The sequence below is a fragment of the Diceros bicornis genome, chromosome 20, assembly GCF_020826845.1.
Source record: "Diceros bicornis minor isolate mBicDic1 chromosome 20, mDicBic1.mat.cur, whole genome shotgun sequence".
Classification (NCBI taxonomy): domain Eukaryota; kingdom Metazoa; phylum Chordata; class Mammalia; order Perissodactyla; family Rhinocerotidae; genus Diceros; species Diceros bicornis.
Genome location: NC_080759.1, coordinates 26218220 through 26233419, shown reverse-complemented (window position 1 = coordinate 26233419; position 15200 = coordinate 26218220). Strand labels below are relative to the sequence as shown.

Here is a 15200-nt window from a genome sequence, read left to right as displayed (position 1 = left end):
AGACTGTATTTGTTTCACCAAACATTTGATTTTGGTTGTGGGTGGTCCATGTTCATGTGTCAGGTGCAATTATTATTTGAAAATAAAAGAACAAAGATAATCTAGTTCTGATAGGAATGCATTACATTATAGCTCTCAGACTCAGTTACCAATTAAATTTTAACATACAGATTCCAACCACAAAAATTAAACATTTTTGAATCTCATTTGTCAAAAAGCAAGTTGGAAGCCACGTACCACAAAATGCAACTTTAGCCATAAGCCAAAACACTCTGCCTCAAATGCATTTCTTTTGAAATCTCACCTTTTTTTAAGGAATGAGAAAAATATGACCTTTTATGGGATTACTTTATGGGAAAGTTTCTTAATAGAGCTAATTCTTAAATAACAAATTAACTGGAAGTGCTGGTTAAGCATTGACACAATTAAGTTATAAGAGAGGATCACAAAACACCAGCCTGTCTAAGGTTAAACTTGAGTAAAAAGACACATTTAGTGAGTTTTTTCCTTGTACCAAAATACTGTGTCCAAACAATAAAAATAAACAGACCTTTTCAAAACAAGAAATATGAAGATAAAACCGCAGCGTCAATATAATCTTATAGTTATCACTTAAAGTATTTAGAACACATAGTATTTTTCTATATTTTTTTTATCACTACAGACACTGCAAATAAGGCTTATGTATTTATTTAGTGGAATACAATATGAAGATGACTGGTACACTCTATGTACTGTTTTCTATACCTGCTCTAACAAAATGAATTTCGATATGGTTCTACTATGTAAACTTCCAAAGCTCTTGACATTTACAGAAAATAAGTTTTATTTGGTTTTGTAAAGACTACATCATACAGCTTGAACAGGTTTCAGTATATGGTTACACATATACCAGGATATATTTGCTCAGTTTAAGCCCCTGGGAGGGTTGTACTTCATACAAATTCCTTGATAATTCCTTTGGGGGAGATGCTCTCTGTGGGACTTATAAAGCGTTCTTATATATGCACACAGCCTCTTCATCACTTACCACTGTGACATATGGCAAAAAACCGTTAGTAAATAATGAGGCTAGGCTACTAAGATGTGTTTAACAATTATTTTTCCTTCTTTTAGTAAATTCTTGGAGACCCAGTGATGTATTGAAAGAGAAGAATTTGGCCTTCTGATCTATTTCTTAGGAAAGGAAGCCTTAGGAGTGATGTATGTTTTTAAATGATGGCAGACATCTCTCACTCAAGCCAGGGCACAGCACTGCCATATTTATTGTTGACGGTTCTATTGCAGAAGTGCAAATTAAGTCAACAGCTAGCACGTGGGGCACTCACACTGCTTCCCTAATCTCGCCTCCTATTCTTGAGGTGTTTGCCAAGTTTTAAAAACACTTTGTCATGAACATGCATGTAGTGTGCTGAAGAAAAAGAAAAGGTCAATTAGAGGGTAGCTGCTGAGGATACTCTTTAAAACCCCAAAAGATATTTAACATCCTATTAAATAAATAACTTAGAAAGAAATAGAGAGGGATGAAGGCAGAATGCACAAGCATATCATACTATTTGTTTTGTTAGAATAGTTTTACACTAACATGTTTACATTTTTTAATCCTATCCAATTCTTCCACGATGCCACACCCAAAACTCCTTTGGTGGTGCATATATGACCCAAGTGCTTTCCAGTAAATGCTTGCGTGTCTGACTGCTCATTGAATCATTAGGCTTGAATGAGCAATGAAAGTCTTTGATATGAGTTCGTATGCCATAAATAACTTTCCCAAAGATCGTTCAACAGATTGTTCTGTGTCTTTTAAGTTCTATCTCAGAGGTTGAAAAACAAAAACATAAACCAAAACTTAACCCAAAACCCAGCTACAATGTTGTTCGCTTAGGCATAACTTCCATGCCATTTGATCTGCCTGTACCTCAATTTTAAGGCATGACACAGAACTAATGAAAAGAACATCATATGTCAGCAGTGAGTACAAAAACTTTCAAAGACTTCCTTTCTTTCAAGCAAGCAGATATCTGCAATGTATCTTCGCCATTGAGCTACTGTCTTCATGAAGGATACCAACTATTCCTGGCACAGGAGCCTTTGGTTCAACTGCATCCACAAACACTGCCTTCCTCTATGAGTGTACCACCATTGGAAGAAAATGAGCTGAGGTGTTTTTCCTTCGTGTTTTCTGTCCTCTCCTGGGAGCTCCTTTTCCATTCAACGCCACATACATTTGCCTCCCGTTGTGCTGCCAGTTAAAGGATGCATAGGTATTGTATCCATTTTCCTCTATCCTCTCCTTCAGCTTACAGTCATTGTTAAATTCTTTCTGCAAGGGAAAAACAAAATCTTTTATTTCTATGGTGATGATCCTTGATTCCATTTGACACCCACCATCCAGAGAACTCCAATTCAAGGATTTTGTTTGTTGTTGCCATTTATACGTAAGTTGTGCACCTAATACACAATTTTAATAATAGAAGAGTAAAAGTCATAACCATGAAACAGATTCTACATTTCAAGCACATGATTCATTTTAATTGATCATTACAACCACATTTTGGGGCCTTTTTAAAAATTTGATGTGCTTTAAATATGACATGGTTTAAATGCCTACAATGATTGTCAAGATGAAAACATTCCACTAACAATATTTGATGAGCCAATTATAAAGAATAGTATTATAATACTTTTTTTTCAGAGTAATAACCAGGGTCCCAAGAAAAAAATAGAATTACAGGAAAAAGATGGGTCATCAAGTTTGCAAACTTTATGTATAAATCCACAATAAATATACACACATTGATAAGAAGCAGATTTTATAGGAAAACCATAATAGTTCTAGGTAGCCAAGAGGCTCTGGGGGTAGGAGTCAGGGATGTCTTCCTCTCCCAAATACCAGATTTCTCAATTTTGTAAATTGTTTACAATTTTCCATAACTTGGAATTTTGATAAATTTTACTCTGAGGTCTAGGAATGATTGAAAATGAGAACATGGAACAACCTTGCTTTGTGAATTACCATATCAAAGAAATTCTAAACTTGGTGACTAGCACTGCCTCTGTTGTATAAACTTGAAGACTTTGATCCTGGGAAATTCCACTTTATAGTCGTAGTCCTTTGGTTTTGTTTCAAGTGACCAAGTATTTTTTTCTTTTTTATGTTTTATACCACTTTATTCTATTTTTTTTTTATTGCAGCAACATTGGTTTATAACATTATATATATTTCAGGTATACATCATTATATTTAAATTTCTGCATCATGTTCACCACCCAAAGACAATTACAATCCATCACCACACACATGTGCCTAATCATCTCTTTCACCCTCACTCCCTCCTCCCTTCCCCTATGGTAACCACTAATCTAATCTCTGTCTCTATGTGATTGTTGTTGTTGTTTTTAGCTTCTACTTATGAGTGCGAGCAGCCACTATGGAAAACAGTATGGAGATTCCTCAAAAAATTAAGAATAGAACTACCATACGATCCAGCTATTCTACTGCTGGGTATTTATCCAAAGAGTATGAAAACATGAATGCATAAAGATACATGCACCCCTATGTTCATTACAGCCTTTTCCACAATAGCCAAGGCTTCTAAGCAACCTAGGTGCCCATCAAAGGACGAATGGATAAAGAAGATGTGGTATATATACACAATGGAATACTACTCAGCCATAAGAAATAATGAAATGCAGCCATTTCTGACAACATGGATGGACATTGAGGGTATTTTGCTAAGCAAACTAAGTCAGAGGGAGAAAGTCAAATACCGTATGATCTCACTCAAAAGTAGAAGATAAATAACGAAGTATTTTCAAGGGGATCTTTTGGGATGAGGACTGATGTCCCATTAACTCCATAAATCCAAGATCTCACTCTGGAGTTAATAACAAAGAGGAGCAACCTCACTGGTATCAAGATTCTGGCTTCAGAAATGTCCCTCTTCCCTTAAAGCAGTTAGGAGCTAAGGAATCGGAGCTTTGACTCTTTTGGGTCTATCTTCTCTATCCAAACCAAGGGCATTGTAGGCATCTTTCAGTTGAGGCCTCTACTGGCCAGTTCAAACAGTTTCTCTTACCTTGGGCCTTTTTGAAATTTCTGCTAAATTCCTAATTTCTGAATGTGTGTACATTTAAATATCCAGATTTCTGCAGGCTAGATCAGAATTTCATACATTATCAGAACCATCATAAGCAGGTATATTTTATGGTAATGTTACCAGTTTAAACCTTATTTCCTGGAATTTATTTATCCTATGTGCTTCTCTTTTATAAAGTAATATTCATATGTCACATTCAAATGATGACTTATTTGGTTGCAAGTAAGAAGAAAAAGGTAAATTATTTAACGTAAGGATTTTGATATAACAAAAATTTTACATTAGAAAAGAAATTAAATCCTTAATATGGTTTATTTTTTTCTATTTATTCATCTTTATCTAAAACTATGGTTTTCAAAGCAGAGATGATTTTTACATGGATAATTATATTCATTTCAATAAAGGAGGTGCAGTTTAGAGACTATGGGAGGACCGAGGTTATTTTAGATGATTTTATATTTAAAATAGAACTGTGTATAGAAAAGTAGGAGTAGATGCTTATTTTTCCTCCCCAAAATGAATTTATAGAGCAGTGTTACTTAAGGTGAGGTACACCTGTACCAGACTTCTCCTCTCAGATGTTTTAATATTTAGACCATAGCTCAATTGTATCAAAATCTCTGGAGGAGGAGCCTAGGAATCTATGTTGTTTACAGCATTTAGGAAAATCATAAGTATTAAAGTTTTTTAAAAAAATCTAGGCTAAAGCCAGTTCTCAACAGTAGAGTTTTGGTAATTTAGAAAAAGGTTTTAGATTTTTCTCAGGATACCTGTGAAATTTCTTTGGTCCTTAAATCATGCCCTATGACAGCTTGTCCTATTTAAATTCAGCTTTATAATTTACTTAATTCCATCAGTCAGGAGAAAAGTCAGTATACAATAGATGCATTGTTCAGAGAATGAATAATGAAATATAAGAGAGAGAAATATTTCCCAAAAGGGAATAGGGGAATCTATTCAAGAGAGAATAGAATATAGAGCTGGTTTAATCAATCACTCTGGGTGTTCGCCTAATTGCTATTTTCAAGAAGGCTTATGGAATCAATAAAAATTACCTGAAAAATAATAAAGATAGGAATTACAAGAGCTGTCACCTGATGTACAGAGTTATATTAGGTCATACTCAGGAATTTTGATGGTATACCCTTTAAAAGCAAAGATTCTAGTTCTATTCCACCCTGAGCAGGACATTCAATTTGAGTAGATTTTTCATTTAATTTGAACAAGCCATAATTTTTTCCTCTTCCTGGTGGTAATGCAAAATTGCAAAACCAGTGCACTATGGTTAGAGTATGGGCTTCTTTCTGAGACAGGCTGGAAGTGAGAGCATAGTCTGTGATGGGTTGAGCTATTTGGAGAGGTAGTTATCTTTATGCATTGCACAACTCTGTGCATTGTATGGTTCTAAGTGCTGAGGAAATGGTGGGGGACAAGGCAGATCCTGTTCTTTTGAAGTTCACAATCTACTTTGAGAAGATAGTCAACAACAAACACATTAATGAGAGAAATATCTAGTAAGTGCGATGCACATAATTAAAATGGGGTGATGTGATAGAAAGCAACTGGGTGTCTACTTTAGATGTAGAGATAGAATGAAATAAGTCACCAACCTTAGAGCTCAAGAAGTACATAGGCACAATACATGAGCTATGTTGGGAAAGTGAAAAAAGTGGGGGAATGGGAGGAAAAGTATTAGACAGTTTTATGACAGTTCATTTGAAAGTTATGCATTTATCCTTGATGTCATCTTTTTAAATAAGTATACTTTATTAATTAAAAATTATTTCAATCTTTCATTGCAATTAAAATTTTTACATTTTTCTTCCTCAATCTAAATTCATTTTAGCTGGCTTTTCTTTAAAGCATTGGTTTTGACTGTATGTGTGTATCAGTATCTCTTCAAAGACTATACACCTGGTCCTTTTACCCAGTAATTCTGATATAGTAGATTAAGGAGGGACCTGGCCATGTTCATTGAAAAGAAAAATAAAAATGCCTCAAAAGTGATAATGCTGTGAACCCCTAAATGGAACCACCTTTTAAAATGGTCCATTATCTTCTAGGCTCATTAATAGAGCAATGTATAATGAAAAAATTTAACTAAAATTTCTCTGACCCCACACCCCCACCCCAAAAGCATTTACCCTAGCCAAAGGGACTGACCCAAAGTATGCCTGGCTCCCCAATTATATCTGGACCTGATATAAATGAAATGCAATGTTATTCTATATCCAGACCAATGATGGGATCAATTTGCAATGATTCTCAAATTGTGTTTACCAAATCAGTAGCATCAGGAACACCTAGGACCTTGTTAGAATGCAAATTCTTAGACCCCACCACAGACTTACTGAATCAGAAAATCTGGGAGCGTGTTTTAATAAATCCTCCCAGTGATTCTGACACTCGAGTTTGAGAGCTGCTGGCTCTAGGCAGGCACTGCAATAATCCTTATGCTAATCAACAAAATAAGTTTATTTTCACATTTTAAAGTGACATTCCTTAGTACTTGATGTGGAACACAGGGATGTACGTACCAAAGCTGGCTTGATACCAGCTCTGTAACTGAATTAATTACTATTGTCTGGGTAAATAAAATTCTGGAGTTTGAATGGCATGCAAAATGATGAATTTCTTGATACGTCTCTCCATTTCAGATTTTAACAGAATACAAAACACTCAAGCCCCTGTTTTAGCTTTAACTGTAACACACACACAGTATGTGGTCTTCTACTCAGTTCTAGATCTTTGTTCGCAATGATTCTTCTCCAAGCTGTCTGCAGCGCCCATGCCAATAGGACCAGATGCTTCCGTGAGAGTCTGACCAGTTAGCTCAGAACATTAGCATTGACTGACGAATGCCAGCAACAGCCTGTGTGGTAGACTAACGGGTGAACAACAGAGGAGATTACAGAGTTGGAAGAGCTGCCTTGTCAGCTCTTGAAACTCTGGTGACCAGCTCACTGTGGCTCTATTTACTAGCAGTAGAATGATAACAAAGCTATTCTATGTCTGGGGGAAAACATTCCAAAACTGTGGTAATGATTTACTGCAGTGGATTTTGAAAATAAAAGTAGAATACTTACTGAACCATAGAGTTTCCCCTTCTTGTTCATGGCTAAATAATAGTTGCTGTTAATGGCTTTGACGGCAACAACTCCTATTTCCACTGAAGTTATTTCCAAGATACCTAAAACATACAATTAAAAAAGGCTAAACTTAAAGTCACATAAATTTAGTTGAAAGAAGGAAAAATCAGAAGAAACTATTGAGTTTATTTTTTGATGGTTCTGAAATCAAAAGATTAAAAACCTTGGGGAAAAAACCCTCAACCTCTTTCAATTTGCCTAAAAACCCAGCAACTATATGGAAACAAGTAGTAAGTCTTTAAAAGAATTCCTTGCATTTTACTCTGAGTATATAGGGAAAAATATTGTTTTAATTAAAATGCTTCCTTTGCTAACACTGCATTTTCAACCCCATAAATATGGAAACAACTCTACTCATCTTAGCCTAGATTTCACAAAAGCTTATCAGAGCACACATCTGTACTATGGTATTAAATTAAATCTATAGCATATGTCAATAATATGTCAGATTTACCTCAATCTGTAAAAACAGTGGTAAACTATTTCTTCTTTGTAGGACACTTAGATAAACTAAATCTCTTGGCTACATTTAACTGATAAATTCATTTTTGGCAAATGTGTTGACATTCTGAGATACAGACAGACTGATCCCAACATCCACATTGTCTTTAAAATAGCAGAATCACTACTTTGGGTTGGGAGAAAATCTGTCAGTATTGTTAAAGTGGTTTTTTTTTTTTCTAGAAAGAATAGAGAACTGAAGGAATTAATAACTGATAGACAAGAGACATTTTCCCCTAATACACAAGTCTTGATTGGTGCATCTAAAGATAATTTTCTCTGAAAAGTTTGTAGGTAATTATAAGGAAGGTATTTGATATTCTACTCAAAACTGCCCACCTATTTTAGATTAAGAAGACCTCAGGTACCAAAACTACTTATTTTGTAACTCTTGGGAAAGCTTTCTCAGAGTAGACTAGCAGGGTTGTGATTAGCAAAGACCTCTGGATCCAGACTGTGTGGGTTAGAATCCCGGCTTTGCATTTATTGATGAATGATGGCAGGAGAAGCCACTGAAATGCCTATATCCTAATTTCATTTGTAAATTGGGCAACATAATAGTACCTCCCTATAGTCTTGTGAGAATTAAGTCAGATATACATATAAAATAATTAGACCTTGCCTAGTGCTTAGTGCCTCCTTAATTATTATTATTAGAGGGAAGTTTTCCTCCAATAATTCTAGATTTTGGAACTTCCTCTTCAACAAGCTGTCTAAATCGTGAACAGAACATACAAATTCCCACTGGCTTAGCCCATTAAATCTGGAAGATGATCATATGTTATCATTCATCATGTATTACCTATCATAAGATATACCAGCCTAAATGCGGTCAACAAATTGAATGTCTATACTCTTCCCATAGGAAAAGAGTCACTTGTTCTCAAGATATGAATGCCTTTGTTCCTCCCTCTCCTTCACAGGTTGATGAGCCACGTGGAGGTCAATAGAAATGCTTGAGTTCCCTCATTGTGAAGTTGACATAACCAGACAGACTTGTGCCAGAGCTACATGCCATGGACCATTCTGTGCATGTCCTGTAGAAAGCCTCTGACCTAACACAGCACACCCCCTCTTTAATAGCGTGAGATAGAGCTCAATTGGCAAGCTCAAACCAAGGAAAGATTGTGAAGGGTGAAGAAGACATTGTCTTTATTTTTAACATCCCTTTTCCTTATGCTGGTAGTTGCTTTCAAGGTACAAACGCATACACACACATTTATTTGCATATTTTAAAAAGTGCTTTCTTGCAGTTTATTTCTTTAATTCTCACAACAGTTCTCTAAGGAGGTATGACTAGTCTCAATTACAAATGAAAAAATAGAGGATACTGAGATTATGTAACTCACACACAAGGTGACACAGTGACATAGGTCAGTAATGATGGACCTAAGCCTCTGGCTTTCATGCTCTTGCTCTCAATCTCTGACTATTTTGCCTCTCCATCGTATCTTCCCCCTTTTTCCCATTCCCACAAGGAGCCCTGTTGGAAAACCATCTGACAAAATGACTCATCAAGATAATAGTCTTTAACAGGCATGCCACAGAGGATAATGTCTGAGTGTCAGAGAAGGAAATCTAATATACTTTATTTATGTCACAAGCAGAAGACATAGAGCAAGGCAGGCGGTAGAAATCTGGAGCAAAATATTTAGGTTGCTATTTCCTTTGCCTGCCCAAGAGGCAAGTAAACACTGTCAGTAAATTGCAAGGTGTTCCCTATGCATGCTTTTATAACCGGAAATTGTTAGAATGAAAAGGAGTGAAGGATTATTTTAGGAAAGAATAAACCAAAATTTTTGAAGGTGAACGAAAAGTAGTGGGATTAAGCTATAGCAACAGACTGAGTTGGCAAAAGGAAAAACGTTGTGGTATAAATATTACCAAATCCTTGGCCAATTATTTCTGAGAGGGCCTGCACATGGTAGATCATACTTAGTTCCGAAACTCCTGGGTTTCTTTCTGCTTTGCACAAAATAGAAACTCAATATTCAAAGAATCCATCAATCAATTAACCATTTTTGCCACTCTGCAACTACTTAAGGCTAGCTTGAAAAAGTTCCATATGCTTTAAAATAGAAAGAGGGAAGACCTGAATTATTTAAGGTTCTTTCAAATTATGAAAATAATTTTTTGGATACATCATATGTCAGTAAGTCATAATTTGATAATCTTGTGGGTGATGGACAATGACGGCTTTTATCATACACATCTGCAAATGTAAGAGTGACTTTCTGAGGAACTTGAGTCTATAGGGCTTCTCTATTTTTCATGAAGAATCTCTCCAGTGTTCTCTGGTTTTTGATGAGGATAATCAAGTTTGCCTATAAAAGTACTTTTGGAAAGAGACACCAGAATTTTGACAGTTGTTAGATTAATAAATTATAGTTCTATACGTGTATACTTTGATGCAAAATTAAACGGCCACTGAAGGATAGACTCTTAGGAGAAAATAAGTGAAGAGCATAAGAGATGTCTCTGTATTTCTTACAACTTATGTGAATTTACAATTATCTCAAAATTAAAAGTTATAAAACACTGTTTTGTTGCTCAAAGAAACTAACACTTGAAAATTATATCATCAATAAAAGGAAACAACAATTATATTTCCTATTCATAAAATTCAGATATCTTATAAATTTAAAGACATATTCTTGTAGTGAAATTTAATTATTAACTTGCAACCATATCAGTTTTGATGTCTCTCAAAAGGTGAATATCCCAGATGGTGTTGTAAATCTACTCAAGGGCTTTTGGACAGTTTAATTCAAACACGTGTGAAGACCTATGAGGAGAAGGGCACTCTTTTAGGAAATGGGACTATAAAGTCACGTTATGGCTCTCCTCTTGCAAAACCTATGTTCTATTGGAAATAAAAGACAAATACACAGAAAATTACAACAAAACATATTAAGTGATAGTAAGTGCTAAAATGTAAGACAAGGGAGACAAAGATAAACATGGTTTTTGTTGGCTGGGGCTCCAAGGCAGACTTATTATTGGAGATGAGACCTGAATTGAGTTTTGAAGGTTGAGTAAGAAGCGTCCAGGGGGTAGGTAGGAAGACATGAGCAAAGACATTAAGGTGAAACAGTATTGTGTTTTCAGAAAAATTGTATGTTTGGTTTACCAACTGAGCACAAAGAACAAGGCAGGAAGTTGTGAGAAGTGAGGCTGGCAAATAAAGTCAGACTCAAGTTATCAGCCTTTTGTACAGACTCTTAGGATTTTGGCAAATAGGAAATTTTAACTAAAAATAGATAACTTTTTCAAGAACATATTAGAAAAAGCCAATATCTAGCAAATTCCTTTAAGTTAATAATAGCAATCTTTAAAGTTTATTTTGAATTATATTTGAAATCCTAAAAAATAAAATTTGATAATCAACATTACAAAAGTGACTGTGACAAAAATCAGCTTCTATTAATGGGCAAATTCTACCATATGCATCATCACCATAGTAATGGGGAGGACTTTGCAAACTGATGAACTCCAAATGGAAATGACCTAGAAGTCACAATTTTCATGTAAATCATCTTTTCTTTTAACTTGCAGGGCATGACATGTTTTGACAAATCATTGAGTAGTTAATCTGAGGAGGTGGCCATTCATAAGTAACTTTCCCACTTTATGCTTCTCATCCTTCTCCAGAAGAGAAGCACCTGACCTATTTTTTCCCCAGCAATCAGGTTGGACCAAGATTACCTCTCTTTTTGGGCTATTGGAATTAACAAGCTATTGGCCTGGATGGTAATTTTCTCCTTAAATATATCTTCATGGACACAATGGGAGAAAGTAAAAGGAAAGTAAAACTTTAATAGAATGGATATAGACAGGGGGAAAGCCAGACATAAAAAAATAAATGCAAAATCCTATTATCCTCTTTTTGATAAACTGAACATGAATAAATAAAGGAATCCTAGAGAATATGTGAGTAAATTAATTCTGCTAACATGTATTAAGCACCAATGTGCAGGGTTTGTATTAGCTCTCACTGTGGAGGATGCAAAGACGAACAAGACACAGTCATTACCCTCAAGGAGTTTTAAAACTGAGTAGGATGAGGACACAAATGGTTAAAGTAATTACAACACAAAGAAAATACATTAAGTGCCATATGGGAGATAAAGAAGTCATCCTGAAGAAGATGGCTGGTGTTTGAGGTGAACCTTTAAGGGGCAGGATTTTAATAGGTGGGAATTTGGAAAGTTGAGAGGAATATTCTAGGCAGAGGAAAGTGAATGAGTAAAGAAAGGCATGGAGAAGGGAAAAGAGCTCAGTGTGAGCTTGAGCCACAGTTGGCTCTCCCCACCAACTGCACTTTGTGGGGGCCCCTCTCTGTAAAAGTAAGGGTTCTGCCTCATTGAGCAGCAATGGTGCTTTCCTGGGTGAGGAATGTACTTTTCAAAAAATGTATTGTGAAACTTGAAAGCAGCTCAATAGATGTCAGAGCCTTATGAATTCAATTCAGTCACGTCTGTTATTTTTCTCAAAGCATTTTAACTCAAAATAGATTATAATGCTATAGTTTGATAGTTTTAGTCAATGTGCTGTAACACATTATGATTAGTATAATGTAATACACAAATACTAGCCTCTCTAAACTAAGTCTCTCTCTTTCTCATCAACTGTTGTCAGTGTCCCAAATAGATCTAGTATATCCTAATATAGAAAGACATATGGAGCTTCATGGGGTTGTTATCACATTTACACTATATACTTCAGAGATTTTGTGGCCATTCCCAAGAATGTGGGGCTAAACGGCCCCAAATGTGGTCTTCAGTTCAGAATCACTGTAGGTCTTATCTCCTTAATTGTGTATCTTTCTCAAAGAACCGTAGCAATCGCAATGGTCTTCTTCTTTTTTTTTTTTTTAGAACAGTGAGTAGCTCATAATACGTGCTCAATATATATTCATTGAATGAATAAATGAATCAATGAGTGATCAGTCCAACTGGCTGAGTAAAGGAAAACTGGATATATTAAATACAGAAATTTTTTTCTTTTGACAGTAGAGTCATATTTGTAAAACCTTGACATGAGTGAATAATTTCACAACTAAATAAAATGAAAGTGAAAGGAAATGTCAAAATATTGTATGTTTCAAAGGAAAAGTCAGCAAATTACAAAATAGAAATACTTATTATTACTTACAGGTAAATGATTATAAATCTGAAACTACTTTAAATTTTCTAAATAATATATGTATGGCTCTGCAACTATTCATTACTAAAGCTGAGAAAAGGGGTCTTGAACATGGATCAGAAAGGCTGTAGGTATGTGAGGTCCCTAGTCAGGGCAACATTCTTGGTGAAGGAAAACTCTATTTGGGGTAAAATCAATTTAAAGACAGTATGTACCACCAAAATCAAGAACTGATACAGAGTGACTCTCATATGTCATACACTTTTACACCTTATTCATATCTCAGTTAATCTTCACAAAATATATCAGGTAAGCATTATGTTCTATAAATGTTGAAACCGAGCCTGGGAAAAATTAAGTAAATTGGTGAATGTAGACTCACTAGAATATGGTAGATTTGGTGTTTGGATCCAAAGCCCATTCTCTTTCCACTACATGGCTTTGTTGAATAAAGGCTTTGTTGAATAAAGTTGAAAATGGCAAAATAAGAAAGGCAATGATAAAGATAGTTTTACTCATTTTAAATACTTTACTCCATATTCCAGCAAACACTTGTTCTATTTCAAAAGTATTTTAGAGAAGCATATCATTTAGTCACACAAAGGAATTAACTTCCATATAGGTTAATTTTCTAAGTAACTAAAGTTTTACAGCAGTCAGAATTTATTTATTTAAAAAAATAATTTGGCACCTAAATCTTCAAGTTCATTCATTTCCTTATTTATGTATGGAGATTACTAATCAAAATTTAGTGTTTTTCTTGATGATTCAGGGTCATCAACATTAGCTCTGATGATTTTTCTGCTGTGAAATGCTCTCAGGAGCTCCTGAGTATGTATTTAAAACAAGCTGATAAACTAATATGTAGTGTTAGAATTTAGTTAAAAATATGAGCGAGGTTTGGCGATGTTCTTTTCTGAGTACAGGGCATGAGGTTTTGTGTAGAAATCCTAGCATCTTTTTTTGATAGGCTCTCAGTTGTATTCCAGAGAGTAGACATCGACACAAATGTGATGTTAAAATTCTGGGGGAAACATAAAAATATCTAGCTTTATGTCTAGAACAAACTACATTTGTTTTATCATAAACATAAAATTAGATATTTTTAAATCTATGATAAAACAAACATAGACATAAAAATATCTAATTTTATGTTTATGGTAAAACAAACAGTGATTTTTCCTATGTTGTAAAAATTATAATAGATAATTTGCAAATGCTCTAATGGGTTATAATTTTGCTTCATAAACAATGGTGTTGAAAAAATTACACAGCAATTATTATCACAGATAGTAGTTAGTTCATTTACACCCTTGAATTTGTTGAAAACATGATTCCACTTACAGTTCTTGGCAGTAAAATGCTACTTTACACCTAGGAAGTCCAAAAGATTCTAGGTTTATGTGATCACGTCCGGAATAAATACATAGCAGTTTTCAATATCTAAATAATTTCCATCCTAATAATTAGAAATATTTCAAATAACAGTGTTTTCACCTCTCTTTAAAGTCAAAGAGGGCTAAATTAAGTGAAGCCTCAACACATTATGTGAACTGTTGAACTCCCACATGGCACAAAAGACCTTCCTGAACACTATGCTGAGGGACTTGACCAAACTTTAGCCTGGTTTCCAGCTGCAGTAGGCTGTGTCTCTAAAGGTGACGCCAGCCCCTGTGCTGAGTCTTTACTTAAGAAAATGCAATGCTGTCAAACTGCAGATCATACATTGTTCCAACCTATCTTGCCAAGCCATTGTCAGTAATTCTCCACTTACCCCTTCTGTAATTTTTCACTTCCACGTAGCCTCTAGTCTCTTTTTCTGTCCCCCCATTTGCACTTCCCCATAATTCCTTTTGGTTCTGTATCTGTTCTCCCTTAAAAATCTCAGTCATCTTTGTTGTAGATGGAGTTGAGCTCAGTTAATACTGGAATCTCTCTCTCTTACTGTAGTAGTCTGAAAAAAATCTGTCTTGTCATCTTTAACAAGTACCTGGTACTGGGTTTTTTGGTTTGTTTGACAATTACGTGAGATCAAAAAAAGCTCATGGAGGTTATAGAGCAGAAAACTGTCACCAAATTCACGGGTAGCATGTACCAAGCAAAATAATCCACTTGCGGTGAATGCAAAAAGGGAGAAGAGAATGGATTTTTGACAAGTGGTAAAGGAAAGCACCTAGCTGAGGGATAACAGAGCAATGTTAGTATCTTTTAGCTTCAGGGCCCACATGCTTTAGACCTGTTTAGGATTGCATATTTGCTTGATTCAACAATTTCAAAAAGTGTATCTAGACTCTAGCTTAACTAT

The 15200-nt window shown here is 35.1% G+C and overlaps 1 protein-coding gene across 1 annotated transcript in view; it reads right to left on the bottom strand.

Annotated features, from left to right (window-relative positions):
• Nucleotides 1–653: 653 nt before the first annotated feature.
• The window catches only part of FGF10 (fibroblast growth factor 10), an 81936-nt gene continuing 67389 nt past the window's right edge, over nucleotides 654–15200 (bottom strand). The window contains exons 2-3 of the mRNA XM_058563480.1: nucleotides 7187–7290; nucleotides 654–2323 (exon numbers count right to left, since the gene is read on the bottom strand). Of these exons, the coding sequence (XP_058419463.1) occupies nucleotides 2126–2323; nucleotides 7187–7290 (302 nt within the window). The 3' untranslated portion in view covers nucleotides 654–2125. The remainder of the gene's footprint in view (nucleotides 2324–7186; nucleotides 7291–15200) is intronic.